The sequence below is a fragment of the Petaurus breviceps genome, unplaced genomic scaffold (assembly GCF_028583685.1).
Source record: "Petaurus breviceps papuanus isolate PSGF00001 unplaced genomic scaffold, PetGlider_PUasm1.0 90205, whole genome shotgun sequence".
In the NCBI taxonomy this organism is placed as follows: Eukaryota; Metazoa; Chordata; class Mammalia; order Diprotodontia; family Petauridae; genus Petaurus; species Petaurus breviceps.
Window position 1 is genome coordinate 1,120,405 of NW_027187196.1, and position 18,699 is coordinate 1,139,103.

The following is an 18,699-nucleotide window of genomic DNA, read 5'->3' on the forward strand; positions in this document are numbered from 1 at the left end:
AGAAAAAGTAAACAGTTCTTGCCCTGAAGGAGTTTCCATTCTACCGAGATCCTACAGCATGCACTGTTACTGATTTAATGTGCCATCTGCAGTTTCACTGGCGAAGCCAGCGACGCTTAAAACACACATTATATATAGCCTTTGAGACAAGCAGAGATGAGGGGCATGAAGTAAAAAATAAAGGAATTCCTTTTCATGTTGCCTTATGGTTAAAAATCCTTAACTTACATTGTCCCTGTTAATCACCAACCCATGGCATTTTAAGAGGGAACTATTGCTAGTAACTGGGGAAGGAATCAGCAGTTAAGACCTCATGTAAAAGGTGTGGCCCCCTAGGGGGCGGCTAGGTGGCACAGTGAATAGAGCGCCAGCTCTGGAGTCAGGAGGACCTGGGTTCAAATCTGGCCTCAGACACTTAACATTTAACTAGCCGTGTGACCTTGGGCAAGTCACTTAACCCCAACTGCCCTCCAAAAAATAAAAAAAAGAAGGTATGGCCCCAAATTATACAATGAGGGAAGCTCTGGCTACCTATGAGAAGAAAATGAAGCAGGGCTCAAAGTGTTGCACCAAGAATGGTTGCCACAATTTTTCAGATAAGAGTGATGAAACCAAATGTCAGTGGTAGGGAAGGGGGCAGGAAGGAGGAAAGTGCAGAGAAGGCACATGGAGGGCAAAAGGCAGTTGGGCCTTTGAAGGGAAGGAAAGACGGCTCACATTGTTCCCACTCTAGCTTTGACACAGCCTTATCTTAAAAGCTCTTGCTTGCCACCAGTAGCTTCCTCCCTTAGCCTTAATGATGTCTATGGGAAAACAGCAGGGCTGCATGAGCCACTGACTTTCCCACTTCCAGCTGTGAGTACTCCACTGCACCTAGAGCCAGGCAGCAAGAACAGAGGGATAGCAGATAAGCCCTACCCAGCTCATTCACCAAGCCAGTAATTCATTAGATATGTTGTGTATTTTCTGCCTTACCCTCCAAAATTGGTTTCTTTTCTTCATGCTGTAAGAGGTTTGCCTCACTTGGTAACCACTGCCTTGGCTGTTTCATTATGTCTAGGCTGACAAACACCCATTAGAAAGTGGTAACCATGGTGGTTCTAGGAGGTGATCAGGGTTCCTAACTTGCTCCTACGAGGCCTGGTTGTCACAGGGCCCATTATAGCTGAACAACTGTAATGATTGGAAGGCTGCCCCACTAATGGTGATAATGATGCAAGAACTCAACTTTCTGCCTCTAGATACATCCCATCATTAGCCTTTCAGACTTGCCAGGTATGGCTGGCTCTTTGCATCAGATTGGTTGAACCCACAGCACAGATCCATTATTGAACAGGTCTTTTCACTACAGCCTAAGTAGGGCTGTTTGGCCTAAATGGAAATGGACTCTTTTCCACCTCATCTAATTATTTTTGCTGTTTGCCTCTTACTTTCCAATTTAAAACAGCCACAAAAGAAAAGCTTTTCTCTGACCAAAGGTCTAGTTTCTTAGCCACACCTTTGTGTTATGATAAAGAAACCAAATCAATCACAATCCACTTAATTAAAAGGGCCTTTCATTGACATCCTCTGCTGCTTTATCCTGGCTTAGGGGCAACCCTGGGCTTTCAAATACTCTGTTAGCAGAGATAAAACCCTGGCAAGTTCTGCCAACATGTCTGAGTACAGGACCAGTGATGGAGCAGATATCTAACCTCTAAGGCTTGGCCTGCTTCAGCTTGGATGGACTTATCACCTGAGGGTTACGCCTCAAGTGATGATTTTTGGGGAGCCCAACAGTTCATGGGGTATACAGTGGTTACAATCTATTCTGATGAAGGGGTAGCCAGACTGATGGAATCCCAGCTCCTCCCAGTATAGAACTGGAAGGTTTTGTTACAGATAACCATGATCAGTCAGAGGCCAGGGACCATTTCAGCTTTTCTCTCTGCATCCTCGGCACCTGGAAAGTAGGGGGCACTCAAACAATGTTTGTGCGTGAACCATCTGCTTCCTCCATATCAGTTCTCTTCTAGCAGACGTTCTTGGTCAATCCAGGTCACTTAACCTTTCTGGATTACAGTTTCCTACATTGACATCTATGATATCTATTGACAACATTGTAAACAAAAAAGCCTCGAATTCACCATTTTCAAATAGCTTATTGCGTGTAGAAAATACTATGTTGTGATTATCAGAGTGACGCAGATTTAGATGAATGTTTGTATCCATTTGCAGTTTACTGGACGATGTACTGTAGGCAAGGAAGTGAGTGGCAGGTCCTGCCAGATCTTGAGGAGTGAAAGAACCCTACACCTGACATTGAAATAAATATGTCTCTCCAAACTTCCTTGGAGTTGGGCCCACCTGTATGTTATCAGATGATGTACTATTTCTATAGCATTTAGCTGGAGCACAGTATGGACTTAATAAATATTTGTTCTTTTATGGGTGATGCTGTCTGATTGCCCTCAGAAAAATGCAGGGAAAATGCACACATCAGAGAATCTCTCCCCATCTCGAACACAAACCTTCTAATTAAATGTACATCTTCAATATCTGTTGTGTCCCTCAAGCAGAATATAGGAGCCTTCAGGGTAGAGCCCATTTTGTTTGGCTTTTGTATCCTCCGGGCGCCACAGTATGCTTGATATGTGTTTACTGAATTGGACTGAATGTTGACACTGATAGTCTCCTTTATAGTGAGAGTGTCCTTGGTTCCCCATTATTCCTGTTGGTCCCCAGTGGACACCATTTAAGAGCTTCCAGAGAGTCACCAAAGCACAGCGTAGGGATCATCATGCTAATAACTTGAAAAATGTTTCTAGCAAAGTCTCACTTGTTTGAATGGGGAGGTGGGGGGAGCAGGGAATCTTTGTTTGGGGGCAGCATTTTCTGCATTCAGCTTTTCTATTAGCTTGCAAGTCATAGGATGATTATATACCTACATCTTTTCCCTGACTATACAGTCCTCCCATAATACCCATTTGATTGCCCTGATTTTCTTTAAAAAGAAGGAAACAAAAACCAAAAAAACAATCAGTGTTGGCATTGATCTTAGCATTTATAAGCAGCCCCTTCTTAACAAACAAGGGATTCCATGCAAAGGTAGCAAATGAATTCCTTCTGTGAGAAAGGGTGACTTTTTTTCCCTTTAAAGTACTGTGCAAGTGAACATTTAACCCTTTTAACAATTAAGCTTCACTTTTATGCTTTTTATTCACCCACTGATTCCCTTGGATTTTGAAGGGGAAAAATACCAGGGTTTTAATGGTTCTTCCCTCACTCCCTGCCCACCTACCCCTAAGCTTACGCTGCCATGCATACAGACGAACAATTGAGTCACACAGGCACACTTTGGAAAAGTCATGCATTTGCCAGGACATCATATATCTCCCTATGAGGTCAAAAGCAAAGATGTGAAGCAAGACAGTGTGTTGGTTTCTACTCTGAACCTCATCATCCATCATCTCTCACACGTCTTCCCACTCCAGTCACCACCTTGGAGCAGTGAGACTTCCTCAGCTCACTTTCCCTTTTGGGCCAGGATTGTGTATGACACCATTCTGAGCTGCACAATTGCTTTTCATCTTTTTCTACTCCTTAAAGTAGAAACTGAAATGAAATTATTTTTTAAATGTCAAAACTATGGGGGGGTTGCCTTTTTATTTCTTTTTCTTGTGGCAAACTGGAAAAACAGACAGCAGACAAATCCTTGGGGAGGGTTAAATATTTTTGCTGTGAGACAGCTAGCTGAACTGGCGTTTGTTTACAATAATTTTTAAAGTCCAATTATCTTAAGTTTTTACTTTGATAAAATAGAAGTTGAGACAATGAGTTAGAGTGGAATCTGGAGAGCTGGATTCGAATCCTGACTCTTGCTTACTAGCCATATGACTATGTCCAAGTCATTTAACTGCTATGAGCTTCGGTTTCCTTCTCAATAAAAGGTGATAATGTGCCCACATGTAACCCCCTCCACACACACACACATGTATATATGGTATTGAAGGTTTTCTGAGTGCTTTCTCAGATATTCCAAATGATCTTAACAACAACGTCAAGAAGTAGATAAGTGAAGTAGCTCAGCCAGAGTAGTCTGGCATGAGGGCTCCCTCTGTCACGTCCTGCTGCCTCATAGGGCCACTGTAAGGACCAAACAAGGTAATGTTGCCAAAAGGACTTTGTAAACAAAAAGTGCTTTTCTTAATGTGGAAGCTATCACTCTTTTACAAGATATAGTTATCAGCTGCATAATCCTGGGCAAGTTATTCACCTCTCTTTGCCTTGGTTCCCTTAACTGTAAAATGGGGATCGGATCATAATAACACCTACCTCTTTAGGTTGGGTCTAATGAGATGATACTCGGAAAGTGTTTCCTTACCACAGTGCCTGGCACACAGGGGGTGCTATATAAATGTTTACTCCCTTCCCCTTTGGAAAAAAAAGCCTCCAAGCCCACAGTGAACCAGCAACAGGGCCATTAGTAAGCCTCACAACTGTCAGGGCCAAATCTAGAAGGATAAGCCAGTACAGCTGTGGGAAAATTCCTATCAAGGTTTTATATTAAATGACGGCCTGTCTTCTTGACAAAGAGCATGACCTAGCTTGCAGTCGCTACCTGTGCGGGGGAAGGAAGTGCTGTCCTGAGGAGAAGGGGCAACGATTCCCAAAGGACCCAGCACCCTGAAAAGCTTGAGCGGTTCCTCATCCTTTCCACTGGAGGGGGAGCCCCCTTTTTGAGCAGCTTGCTTATTAAGCCAGTCATGCATTTCACTGGAGGTTGTAAAGTAGAAGAACATGCACTAGGGGCTCGTAAGCATATTTTAGTGTTAGGCTATCATATCGTTTATGCTATTTTTCTATTGTCAATTTTGCCCCTAGAGAATGAGATTATGCTTGAAATTACTGTAAATCTACAGTTGGGCTCACCTCTGTCTCATTTCCTTTTTAATAGAATGAAACATACATAAATGAATATTTGATTAAAGAATAACCTTAATAAAAGAATTCATTTGAATGAGGGCCTAGCTCCTAACTAAATGCACTGAATCGATACTGAGTAGTCTTTGCTCTTTGGAAACGTGGTTGGCTCTTACTTGTTCTCCGTATAGCCAGAGCCCTGGTGCTGAAAGTCTGGGTACTCCTTGGCATGGGCAGGATGCCACAGGAGGGCCCTTACCTATCTAATGACAGAATTATTTGGAGCCTAAAGACTCCTCCAAACATGGAACTCTCCCTTATTATACTACAGAAGGTATTGCTTGCCCAGATTGTGTCAGTAGGTGAAAGGAAATGTGCACGGTTTGTTATCCTTGCTTGAAACCGCAGTTCTAATGGCTTTAGAGAGGCCAAGCTTTGCACAACTTTCTAGAGATGGGCAGTGCATTGTAGGGGAAGGACTACTCCAGACTCCTGTTCCTGAAGCCTCAGTTTCATCATCTAGAAAATAACAGGGTTGAATGTGATGATTTTTAAGGTCCCTATTTACTCTAAGTCCTGTGATCATCTCAGAGCCTCAAATTCCTCATAAGCAGAATGAGATTAATACTTTGAAGCACATTCCTCACGGGGGTGTGGTAAGCAAAGCACTCTGAACATGAACACACCAGAGCCATGACATACAATTGAGCATGTGTGTTATTACTAGGAGTTTGAAACTTCTGTGTTCAACCATGCTTGGATCTTTCATTGACGCTAGGGCGTCCAGATCTTTGTCAAGAGAGCAATACCACTGGAAGAAAGTGGGTACATTGGCAATGGCAGGGGTGGGGGCCCTACAGGGGAAGAAAATAGTAGATACAGGCTTACTAGCCTCATTTATTGTTCACTAGGATATCCTCAGTTCGATGTAGCAAACTAAGTTAGGCATTAGGGACAAAAATTCGACAGTCTTTGTCCTTGAGTCATGGTGAGGAAGGATATAGCACATACACAGGCACGGAAAGACACTTGTGTACAAAGTAATTTCAAGAAGGGCAGGAAAGTGAAAAGAATGTGATTTTCACAAAGGCCCAGACGTGAGACATGGGAAGATCACATATCATCACAGTTATCAGGCTAGCTTGCTAAAAAGGCCTCAGTGTGTGAAGGAGATAACATAAAATATATAACTGGAAAAGTAGGTGGGAGACAGACTATGGAGGGCTTTTGGGATAAAATACAAACTCTTTAGCCTGATATAAAAGAACAAAGGAGTTATCTAGACAGACCTATGGTTTAAGGAATATCGATTTAGTGGCTCTATAGAGGATGGATTAGAGAGAGGAGAAATGGAAGTCCTGAACCAGGGTGGAAACTTTGCGAGTGGAGTAAAGTGATGTTCATGAGATGCTGGTGAGATTGGAGGAACCAGACTCAATGAAAGGATTGGGTCAGAGCCAGGACACAGGGAGGTCAAGGGGGAGAAGATTGTGAAGATCAAATCACTTCATGGCTTGGAGCCACCATTCACTTTCTTCTTTGTGCTGGCCACAGGCTGACATAGGAAGTCTTGTGCTATACAGTACTGAGTTTCTAGCTGTGTCTTTCAAAGACTTACTGGCCCAACTAAAGGGCCTGACTCCCAGAAATGAATTATTCAGTCCATAATGCCACTGGTTCCAATGTGTGAGAAGAGTCCACTGTCTTATACAAAGGATAAGCTCAGGTTTGATAATTAGACTTCTGTGGCAGCCCATGCTTGCTTGCTCTCTCTCTCTCTCTCTCTCTCTCTCTCCCTCCCTCCCTCCCTCCCTCCCTCCAAGTGATCATCCCTCTTTTAAAGCACTACATTAATTCCAATCAAACACCCTGGGCTTTCTGCCACTGGATTGAATTTCTGATCTCGTTGAGGCTTTTGGCTTCTCAGATTACAAATAGTTGACATGCTAGATGCATTTAGGGAGGTGTGGGGTGTGGGGCACCATCTCTACTCTAGATGTTATCACTGAAATCAAGCAAGTTCAGAATGATGGCATAGTGGAGAAGGGTAGGAAATAGAAAGAATAAGGTTCCATTCAGGAAGTGAATGAAAATATGTGTTAACTGGTATCTCCCAAGAAAATCAGTCTACTTTTATGGCCTCTTCATGAAATGTAATGGAAGGAATACCCTAGATGTATGTATATCTATTTATGTATATGTGTTTATATATATATATATATATCTTACATGTGTCTATATAATATTATATATAATGAAAATAATGAATGAGGATTGAAACAGTAGCTCACAATCACATAGTGCTGTAAGGAACGCAAAGCATTTCCATACATTCTTTGATCTCAAAATCACCGTGAAGGAAGTGCTATCATAATTCCTATTTTATTGTGGGGAAACTGAGATCCAGAGAGGTTCAGTGACTTGCCAGAGGTCACACAGCCTAGAAGTGACAGAGATACAAAATTTAAAGTCAAGTCTCAAGTCTTCCTGAGTGCAAGCCACAATACCTTGCTTTCTGTACAAAGATGTAAGCATGGAAGACTTTGTAGAGAAAATGTTAGCTTTTTTTGGAAAATTTAATTTGCTTTAGTTTAGCTTCAGAAACCTGCTGTTTGAGCCAGAGCTTTGCTAGGAGGTGGTTTCACTGCTCAGGGGAGATCTCTGAAGGGCTTGTGTCCTAGGCACTAGCTCAGGATGAATTCTTGCCCTAACAAATGCATTTCCATCTCCCATCTCTATGTATCTTGGATAGAGCTGTTTAATTAACATGCTTATTTGCTAATAAAAACAAACCAGCCCTCTAGGGCAGAGGTGGCATTTGTACAACAGGCTCTCTCCAGAGATGGTGCAGGGAACAGGGTGGGACAGAAGATTTGCAGTCAGAGCACCTGGGTGACCTTGAACAAGCCTCTCCCCGTCTGGGCCTCCATCTCCTCATCTTAAATGATGGGCTTCGACTGGATGGCCTCCTAAGTCCCTTTCAGCCCTGAAGCTATGACCCTGTGATTGAAAGGAGGGCTTGTCCCAGGATTCACATATTTTTTAGGCCTTTTCTTATGACCCTACTTCTTTCCCACTGTATCTCCTCCTGGCCTTTTGGGGGTTCTTGGGCTTATCTGCCCAGCACTGGGGGGATGCTTACTGAAGGCAAGTCTTAGGTTCCTATCACTTGGGGCTACTTCATTTGGAACCTTTAAAGGGAACACAGAGGGGCACACTGATTGCCTCCCCATACTATAACCAGTGGGGCCAGGGGTCAGTACCATGCTAATGGAGGAACAGGGCAAGTTCTTTCTGAAAGAAAAATAAGCCAAACCAAAACACAGTCACCTTTTTTCAAGTAAACCCCCCATTTGCCATCAAAAAAGCTACACCTTCCAAATCCTAATGCCCCAAATCAGGCCTTCAGAGGTCCCCAAGCAGCTCCTGCTCACAGGTCCCCGTGCCCCAGCACCTGTCATTCCAGGTTCTCCCTGATCTTCTTTCTTGTTTACATCCAAAATGCATATTAGATCATCTCTGCTTGGAGCTCAAGTACAGACCCTCCGAAAAACATGAAACATTCAATTCCTAATTAGCTGTTTCCTGTTCCTAATGAAGTGAGCATGCTGGCTTTGGATTAAAATTCAGCTACTGCTCTCCTCTGTTTATGGTTCCAGATGTTTTTGTTTTATCTAGGAGTTTACTTTGACAGCTACTACTAAATGATAAATCACTCATATTAGAGCTGAGATGCATTTTGAAATTGAAACGTGGCAAACTTGGAGATTGTTCCAAGGATCAGTGTCAGTCAGCAGGTCAATATGGGTTGTGGCCTTCCGAGGAGTCAGTATCGGCATATGTAAAGCAGGAATGGGAGATCTGTCACACTAATCACATCTTGCTACCATCCTCCACATGATGAATTCATAGTCCATTATACTTGGCCCAGAACAGTGGATACACATTTGCACCATCTTCCTGTCTGCTGAACAGTTGTTCTCCATTGGGTTCAATCCATAGCACATTTTTCAAGCACCCATGTGCCAGGCACTGTGCTAGATACAGGAGATGCCTCAAGGAACTTGCATTCCTGAATAGCCTATTTCAAAAATAGGCGCCATTTAGGAAGAGTGTGAGTGAACTATTGGTCTCTTCAAATATGGAATAGTAGAATGGGCTTGGGACCTTTTCAGAAATGTCCACTTTCTAAAGGGCAAAGCAGGGTGTACAAGTAGGTCCCCATTAGGATGTCACGTAATATTCTCCTTTTGGAAGTTCTTCTGCCGATGCTCTGGGGCTTGTGTTGATTGGGTACAGGGTGCTGGATACCTGGACCTTTACTACATGAGACCAATTACAGAACTGGGAAATTCCTGTCTGCCACAACGACCCCTGAAGAGTAGATCCTTGAAATTTAGGCCATGGGGGCATGACCAGAAGCAAGGGCTCATACTAGAGTCTAATGAGCCCATGAAACAAATTCCCAAGGTGCAACTCTACTGGGTACAGTTCAAAAAACGTGGGCCCTGTTTTCCATGTTTTGGAAAAATACAAGTTGCTCTTCCTTCTCCAGATCGCAGTGGGGGAGAGGGGAGATAGAGTGAGAGGGAGATGGACAAGTTTCCAATAATTTCGCTTGACTTTACATACAACCACGGAGCCAGTAGCATTCTTCACTGGGAGAGAACTCAGTAGCCATCCAGTTGACCCCATGCCAAAAGGAGTTCCCCTTACAGTTTAACTAATAAATGAGCACCTGCCAGTGCATAAAAAGGAATCAAGGGAGCCGTTCCATGGAGGTAGGGGCAGGGTGGCTCTAGTATTACAGATTTTTTTTCCTGACATGGAGCCTCCATTATTTTTTCTTTGCACCTCCTCCCCTTTCCTAGTTCTACCCTTTAGGGCAAATGCCTTCTCTACATAACAGTCCTCCCAGTACTTGAGTACATACTCACTTCCCAGTGTTCCCCCTCCCCAAGCCCAGCCCATCCCCAGTCCAATCTTCACCAGCCTAAACATGCCTAGTTCCTTCAACTGGTCATCTTCACATGACCTAGACTCGTTGACCCAGTTCCTCTTCAACTTACTCATATCCTTCCTGAATATGAACATCCTAGTGTGATGTGATGTGATGTGGCCAGAGCACAGAGGAACTATCAGCACCTTATTTTGGAAAATTGAGGCTCTCTTAAGGTAGCCCAAGATAGTATTACTTTTGGGGGTTACTGTATCAAACTACTGATTCACACTGAGCTGATGATCTTCTGAAGTCCCCAAGTCTGTTTCAGGTGTGCTGCAATATCACTAGGTCTCCCCCACATTGTACTTGTAAAACTGATTTTCCAATCCAAGTGTAAGAATTTACATTTATTTATCCATATTTAATTTAATCTTGTAATATTCAGCTCAATGTCCAGGCTAATAGGTTCACTCAGAACACCTCCTTTTCCCTAATCGTGGTACAAAGTGTTTTGTTTCTTTTGAAGTATCCAGGATTCTCTTCTCTGGCTTTAGGAAAAGACCCAGGGAAACAAGGTGGCACAGTGGGAGGAATATTGGCTGTGGAGCCAGCAGACCTCAGTTCGGATCCCTGTCCTTGTGCCACCTTTTAAGTCCCCAGTTTCAGCATGTCTAAAGGGCGAGGGGGGGCTTAGACCAGCTGACCTCCAGTGCCTCTTTCAGCTCTAAATCTATAATCCTAACAGTAATAGTTTGCCCAGTGAAGACACAGAGTCACCATTATGGGATTATTTACACAAAGGGAAGGGTATCCTTTGTCCTCTTCCCAAGGGTAAGCTCTGCTCAAAGCTAGTAAGACTGGCAAAATTGACACACAGGTATGCATTAGGCTTTGGCCCATGTAGAGCACAGTGCTGACTCCCATCTATCAGACATGTCCTTGGGTACTTTTTCTGAAGGTGATGATGGATTTCTATATATTTAGACACATCTAGTCATTTGGTGCCCCTTGAAACCAAAGGCCCTTTATTAGACAACTGGCTAGTACACACATGCAAAACATGTCTTTGGAACAGAGCAAAACTAACTTAGCTCCATCAAGGACACATTCTAAGAAACTGAACCCCAAGACTGCAAGCCACCATGGGAAGTACATAAAAAATCATGTGCCTTAAACCTCATGTGAAGTCCACGTGCCTACTTGAGATAGTAACTGGTTGGTGTCAATCATAGCTTAGGGGTGGAGGGTCTGGAAGGGGGTAGGAGTTGAGGGTCACTAACCCTAACCTTTTCCCCAGTAGCCCTGCAATGTAAAACCTCTTTTCGTTAAATCCACGGAATTTACTTAAGGAATGAGGGCTTAACAGACTAAAATCCTAAATCATCAAATAATTTTAAAGCCTCTCAATTATGTAAGGGAATCAGTATGAAACACCAGTTCCTCCCTTTTGCAAAGGATTGGGGCTAAAGACTTAAGAGGTCCAAGGACAGGTTTGACTCATTTTTTCCATGCCTAAACATTAACTATTGAGACTCTCTTGTTCTATGTCCTTAAGAAAAGTGTTCATCAAAGAAATGGGGGACTAAGTATCTCTCTTTTAAAATAAAATAATGTGGTGTTTTTAAAAGGCCTTCAGAAGGCAAAGTGTTGGAGGATATTAGGAGAATTGGCTGACTCATAACTTTTAGGAGATGGGGGAGATGACATGATGGACAGGGTGATAAAGGGGAAAGTAACAAGTTTATTGGATTAAGCACCTACTAAAGTGCTGGGTACGGTGCTAAGTACCTTACAAAGATTATCTCATTAGATCCTTACAACAATTTTGCAAAGCAGGTGCTATTATTAAACAGTTGAAAAACTGAAGTAGAGGTAAAGTGACTTGCCCAGGGTCCCACAGCTAGTAAGTGTCTGAGGTTGGATTTGAATTCAGTTCTTCCTGACCCGCAGGTCTAGTGCTCTTTTCACTATACCACCTCACTGAAAATGCCTCTGCCTATGCCCAGGTTAACCAGTGGACACCTGATCAGTATTTCAAATGTTTCTTCCTCCTTGAATATTGACATAGCCTCAGAGTTCAACTTCAGTGAACCCCGGATTACATCATTGGAAAAAATGGGGGTGAACTGTAACTTTGCCCTATTATGGAACATTCCCTCTAAGATATGGTGACTTCCTTTGCAAATTGCATAACTCCTTTTTCCATGCTGTTTTTCCTCTTTCAGAGAGCCAGGTGTACATGAAGCCTCCCGTCATGTACTGAAGGAAATTTCTATTAAAAAGAATATATCCATACACATGCCATCCATTATCTGAAGCTATCTAGTTCCTTAAGTTGTTACCTTTGATGCCTTCAGTGCTATGTGAAGAACAGAAATTGTAGCATGAAACTTGAAGACGTTGGCTGCATTGAATACTGCAACATCGAAAGCTTTTGTAAGCCGCTCACGCCAAACCAAGCCTGTTGCAATTGATCATTTGTAGACCCCCCTCCTCTAGAAGTTTTAGTCTTTTTAAGTACATATGAGATTTACTCCTTCCAAGAGAACTAACCTTTTATTTGCCCCCCTTAAGGAGGTAGCTCTTCCTGTCTAGCAGTGGCACAACCCTATTAATCGGCCCTCATGGTCCCCGCTGGCTTTACCTATGTGCAAATCCTAAGTCCAGTTTAGCGCCAAAACTCTTCACCCTTGAGCTGTTTCAACTGTGTTTATAAATTCAGCTTTGTTTACTGAAGCAGATATTCCATATATACTACATTTTGCCGAGAAATGTGTGTACTTTAAAAAACAAGGCATCAAAATGTCCTTTCAATTTGATGAATGATACAAATAATGTGTGAGCTTAACCCTAACCAGCTGAAGTTCTATGGTTATAATTGATGCTTTATATGCTCAGTTCAGCTTGGCTTTTGGTCTTTTCCAGTGAAAACATGAATATGCAGTAGAGTGTTAGATCCTAGAAACTTTTATGTATGGTTTCTCTGTTGTACCATATTAAGTTAAAGTACCCCTTCTTTGTTAAGATGTTCTCGCTTCAAATGCAGTATTAAAAAAAAATCTTTCATTGACTTTGGAATCCGAGTGTCAGTTATTCCAATTGTTCGACAACGGCCCATGAGTACTATATTATGGGAGCACAAAGACCCAAATAAAACAGTCCTTGCCCTCAAAGGGCTTACATTCTGACATGGGAGACACCATAAACACATATATGTACATGTCGGGATGTGCTGGTAAATATTTAACAACTAGCTCTCAAAAAAAACCTAAAATAAAACAAATGCATATACAACATACTTTTGAGATTAAGCTATATTATTAACATTTTATCCATCACTTTAAGTCTAACAATCAACAAAACAATAAATCAAGCCTAGATTTGTACCCTTTGCCAATTTCCAAGGTGTAAAGATTCACAAAGAAAGTTTAAAAATCAGCTTTTATGAGCCAGTTTGAGCTAGCTTCAACACCCTCCTAAATGTGTCCATATGTCAGTCTTGCATAGGTCACAACCTGCTTTAAACTTACTAGCTATGTCTTACAGAGCTCCTAGAGATAAAGTGATTTATTTACCAGGCTCACCTGGCCAGTGACTGTCAGGAGAGATGTAAGTAGGGGGTCTTTCAACTCTAACTACTATACCACCCACCCAGATGCCTCATTCTACCAGTAAGTACAGTACAAGGAAAACTAAGAAGAGAAAGTGATTCTTAATGTGCTTGGCAGGGGTCTAAGCCAACTTGGGTCAGTGCTCCATGGAGCAGAATCACAAGTTACAGCATTGCTGCCTGGTGGTCAGTACCCACTGCATGAATACTTTCTGATGATAGGCAATTCACTATTCCAGCAAGGCACCCCATTCCACTTTCATAAAGCTCAGATGAACAGTCTTCCATAAAGATGCTCAATATCAACTGAATGGAGGTCCCCCCTTCACAAAACCACCCAGCTACCCCTTGCAGTGCCCCAGAATAACTCAACTCTGTCTTCCACAAGCTAGAGGGAAAATACTCCAACCCAATGCCTCTAATCCTTTCAGAGTTCACTGTGAATCTCCCCTCAAATAACTAATGTTAACAAGAGGGAAAATGACAGATCTTACAATGTTTAATGGAAATGCATGCTAAACACACTCTGGGGTGGCCCAGAGACCCTAGCACAGTTTTAAAGTTTAGTAGCATAAAACCACACTAAGACTTTGGGAACACTTGGTATTTCAAAGCTTTCAATCTAAGGGATTACTTCCTTCAAAAAAATGAATGAATGAAAAGAGTACAGTGCTAAAGCACTGGGCATAGAAAGAACAACATAAGCCAGTCCCTCCCCTTGAAGAACTCATATCCTTATGGGAAAGACGACACATACAGGAGGTTTTAGCTTTTAAGTCAGATGATAAGGTTCAGTGGTCCTCTGGATTTGGCAACTAAGCAGATGTTTCTGCATTTTTTATTTCATGTGAAGAACAGGTCCTTTGTGATTTAAAAAAAGAGATACACGTAGATTCAATTCCTATTTTTTCAGTGTTCTAAAAAACATGTGTTTGTAACCTCCAACCATATGAGAACACCAGATGGTGCAGAGAATTTGCTTTTCTGAGCAATTCTGGCGGGGACCTTGGGACATGCACCTCCATTGGTGGAAACCCTAGGGCACAGAGGCTGATTCTCAGTATGATATTGTCTAACTTCTTGTGCCCTGGAAGAAAGCCCTAGTTGCCCCACCTTGGTTATAAGCCTGTGATAACTCTTTACTCTTTTATCCATCCTCAACAATTGGTGACTGTTCAGTAGATATACATCTACATAGTTTGTTTTAATAATTAAAGGTACAACACATCCATAACTTTTCTGGTAAAAATAAAAGTTGCATAGCCTATAAAGCAGAAAAGTTTTGCTTTCTCCATTTTGGTGAGCAATCATGTGTAGAGATAACCTTGATCCTCTATGCTATGTGGCCACATAAATAAAAGGAGAACTTTTTCACTGAGCTAGAAAAAAAGCATTAGAGTGTTTACGATGCTATCAATGAAACACAAGTATTTACTGAGTGCTCACTACGAATAGTCCTTGTTCTCGGGGAGCTTACATTTTAGTTCACAGGACGTGAAACACACACACATTTTTAAAAAAAAATCAAAGAATAATAAAATACATCATATATTCAACAGTCAATAGTTATAACCGTAACTGTAATTTTCCTAGGAAGACAGAGTGCTTAATAAGAGCTAAGAAGCCAGGTAGAGAAAGTTTAAGAACAAACATTTTTGCTGAGCATTAGAGATTGGGTACAATTTGAGGAAAAGGACACAGAGGGAATGGAAAAGCCTGTTGGGCAATACAAATAATATGAGGAAAGGCGAAGATGAGAATGAGCATAACCCATTGAAGGAACCATGAGGAAGAAGCTGGACAACTGAGAATAGAGAGTGGAAGTCCCTAGTAAATGCTACACATGGCACACTGCGAGACAATCGCAAACAACTATGTCCAAACAAGATTTACACAGGGGGATTTGTGGGTAATCTCAGAGGGAAGGCACTAACGTGAAGAAGCACTGGGAAAAGTACCCTACAGAAAACTGATGTTTTAGCTGAGACTGAAAGGAGGCAAAGACAAGGAGGGAGAGAATTCTAAGCATGGGGGACAGTTAAAATGCATGGAATCAGAAGGTAGAAGGTGTTGTTCCAGGAAGAGCAGTGAGGCCTATTTTACAGGATTATAGAAATGTGGGGGGTAGGAGCAGAGTAAAGTGTAAAAAGACTAGTAAAGTTGGAAAGGCCCATGTTACAATGAGTTTTCCAGGCCAAACAAAGAATTTTAGATTTGATCTGGGATGTAATAGCAAGCCATTGAATTTTGGGGGGGCTTTTTTTTGGAGGGCAATTGGAGTTCACACAGCTAGCTTTTGTGTTAAGTGTCTGAGGCCAGATTGGAACTCAGGTCCTCCTGACTCCAGGGCCGGTACTCTATTCACTGCAGCCACCTAGCTACCCAAGCCATTGAATTTTAATATGTAGGGACACTACATGGTCAGACATAAGATTTAGGAAGAATACATTGGTAGATGAATAGCAGATGGATTGGAGTGGGGAGAGACTTCAGGAAGACAAAACAATCAGAAGGCTCATCCAAATACGAGTTGATAAAGAACCTGTTCCAGGGCAGCAGCAATGTCAGAAGAGAGAAAGGCGGGACACAAGGGTTTTTGCAAAGGTAGGGAAGATAGGACCTAGCAACAGATTGGCCTTGGGGGTGGAAGGGCAAGGATGAAGCACAGGCTGTGAACCTGGGTGACTAGAAGGTGAGTGATCCCACAGACACAAAGAGGGAGGGTTTTGGGGGAATGACAAGTTGAGTTTTAGTTTAGCTTGAGACTGCATAATAGACATTTGGAGACACAAGAATGGAAGTTAGGGCTGGATAAACTGATATGAGAATAATCTGCAGAGGTAACTGAATGCTCTGGGAGCTGAGAAGCTCATCAGGTGAAATAGTACAGAGGGAGAAGAGAAGAGGAGCCAGGACAGAACCTTGACAGACACCCACCGTTTAGCAGGCACAACCTGGATAAAGATGCAGCAAAGGAAAATTGGTGGCCACATAGATATGAGGAGAACCAGGAGAGAGTAGTTTCAGTGGGAATCTAGAGAGAAGAGAATATCCTGGGGAACACGGTCGTTAACAGCATCAACGGCTGTAGAGAGGTCAACACTGGTTCAATATGAGAAAAACTATAAACATTATTGGCCATACTAATACCAAAGAACAACAAAAATCATATGATTGTATCACTAGATGTAGAAAAAGCCTTTGACAAGATATACCCATTCCTGCTGGAAACACTAGGAGCATTGTAATAAATGGAATTTTCTCTAACATGAAAAGTAGTATCTATCTAAAGTCGAGTTAGCATTGTCTCTAATGGAGATAAGACCAAGGCCTTTCTAATGAGATCGGGGTAAGCAAGGATGCCCATTATCACCCCTACTGTTCAATATATGGCTAGAGATGCTAGCTATAACAATAAAACAAAAAAGAGACAGTGACAAGAAAAGCATATACAATGAGAAAACAAAACTATTGCTTTTGTGGATAAAGTAATAGAGAGAACCCTTCAGTTTCAACTAAAAAAAATTAACCGAAACAATTATCAACTTCAGCAGAGTCAAAGGATGGAAAATAAACAGATATAAACCATCTTTATTTCTGTGTATTACCAAAAAAAATCCAAGAAGGAGATACAGAAAGAAAAATCTATTTAAAATTACTGCAGATGGTATAAAATACTTGAGAGTCTATGTGCCAAGACGTATACATGAATTAAGTGAACAAAAGTACAAAACACTCTACACAAATAAAGATAGATTTTAATAACTGGAACTATATTAACTGCTTAGTCAATATAATAAAATGACAATACTATCTAAATTAATTTACTTATTCAGTGCCACAACAATCAAACTACCAAAAGATTACTTTGTAGAGTCAGAGAAAAATAATAACAAAATTTATCTGAAGGAACAAAAGGCCAAGAATACCAAGGGAATTAACAGTGGGAAAAGTGAAAAGGAAGGGGGTCTGACAGTACTGATCTCAAACTATATTGCAAAGCTGTAATCAACAAAACTTTAGTACTGGACAAAAAAAAAAGAGAGGGGCAATTAGGTGGTGCTACAGCAGTAGGCTTGGAATCCAGAAGACTCCCCTTCCTGAGCTCAAATTTTATTACACATCCTTACTAGCTGGGTGATCTTAGGCAAGTGGCTTCACCCTGTTTGCCCCAGTTCCTCATCTGTAAAAATAAGCTGGAGAAGGAAATGGCAAACCACTCCGGTATCTGTGCCAATAACCACTCTCTCCCCACCCCCAAAAGGGGTCATGAATAGTCAGACACAATTGCAATGACAACAAAAAGAAAAAAGAGAGGTTGATCAATGACACAATTAGGCAACATAAGACAAGCAAATGAGCACAGTAACCTAATATTTGAGAAACTCAAAGATCCCAGTCAGTGGGACAAGAATTCCCAATTTGCCAAAAACTGTTGAGAAGACTGTAAAGTAGTCTGGCGGAAGCCATATATTGACCATTATCTCACATCATATACCAAGGCAATGTCTGAATGGGTATAAGATTTAAACCTAAAAGGTGACATCATAAACAAGTTAAAGGAGCATGAAAGAATTTACCTATCAGATCTATGGATGGGGGAAGAGTTCGTGAATAAACAAGAGATAGCAAGGTTCTGAGCATGCAAAATTGACAATTATGATTAAAGTAAAAAAGGTTTTGCACAAAAAATCAATGCAGCTAAAATTAGAAGAGAAGCAGGAAACTGGGGAGGAGTATTTTTTTGCTGCAAATTTCTCTGATAAAGGTCTCATTTTTAAGATATATAGGAAACCGAGTCAAATTGATTAGAAGAGCCATTTCCCAGTTAAAAACTGGCCAAAGGATACAAAGAACCAGTTTGCAGAGGAAATTCAAGCTAACAGTAGCCATATGTAAAACTGTTTTAAATTACTAATAATGAGAGAAATACAAATTAAAACAACTTTGAAGCCCCCCTCACACCCATCAAATTGGTGAAGTTAACAAAAAAGGAAAATTACAGATGCTAGAGGTTCTGTGGGAAAACAGGTACATTAATGCCCTGTTGGTGGAGCTCTGAACTGGCCCAGCCATTGCAGAAAGCAATTTGGAACTAGTCATATTAAGATATTAAATTGTGCATACCCTTTGACCCAGAAATACCACTAGTGGGCCTATACATGAAAGAGAATAGAGAAAGAAGAAAAGTGCCCAAATATACAAAATCATCTCTAGCAGCTCTTTCGTGGTGGATAAGAATTGG

At 41.6% G+C, this 18,699-nt stretch overlaps 1 protein-coding gene and 1 long non-coding RNA gene across 3 annotated transcripts in view; one reads left to right on the forward strand and one right to left on the reverse strand.

Moving 5' to 3' along the window:
• Nucleotides 1-12,896, forward strand: part of DACH2 (dachshund family transcription factor 2) — a 138,789-nt gene extending 125,893 nt beyond the window's left edge. For both annotated transcript variants that reach the window (XM_069107741.1, XM_069107742.1), the window contains one exon: nt 12,070-12,896. In XM_069107741.1, coding sequence (XP_068963842.1) covers nt 12,070-12,107 — 38 coding nt within the window. In that variant the 3' untranslated portion in view covers nt 12,108-12,896. The remainder of the gene's footprint in view (nt 1-12,069) is intronic.
• The window catches only part of LOC138176827 (uncharacterized), a 231,994-nt gene that overhangs the window by 38,179 nt on the left and 175,116 nt on the right, over nt 1-18,699 (reverse strand). The gene's annotated exons all lie outside the window — the stretch shown is intronic.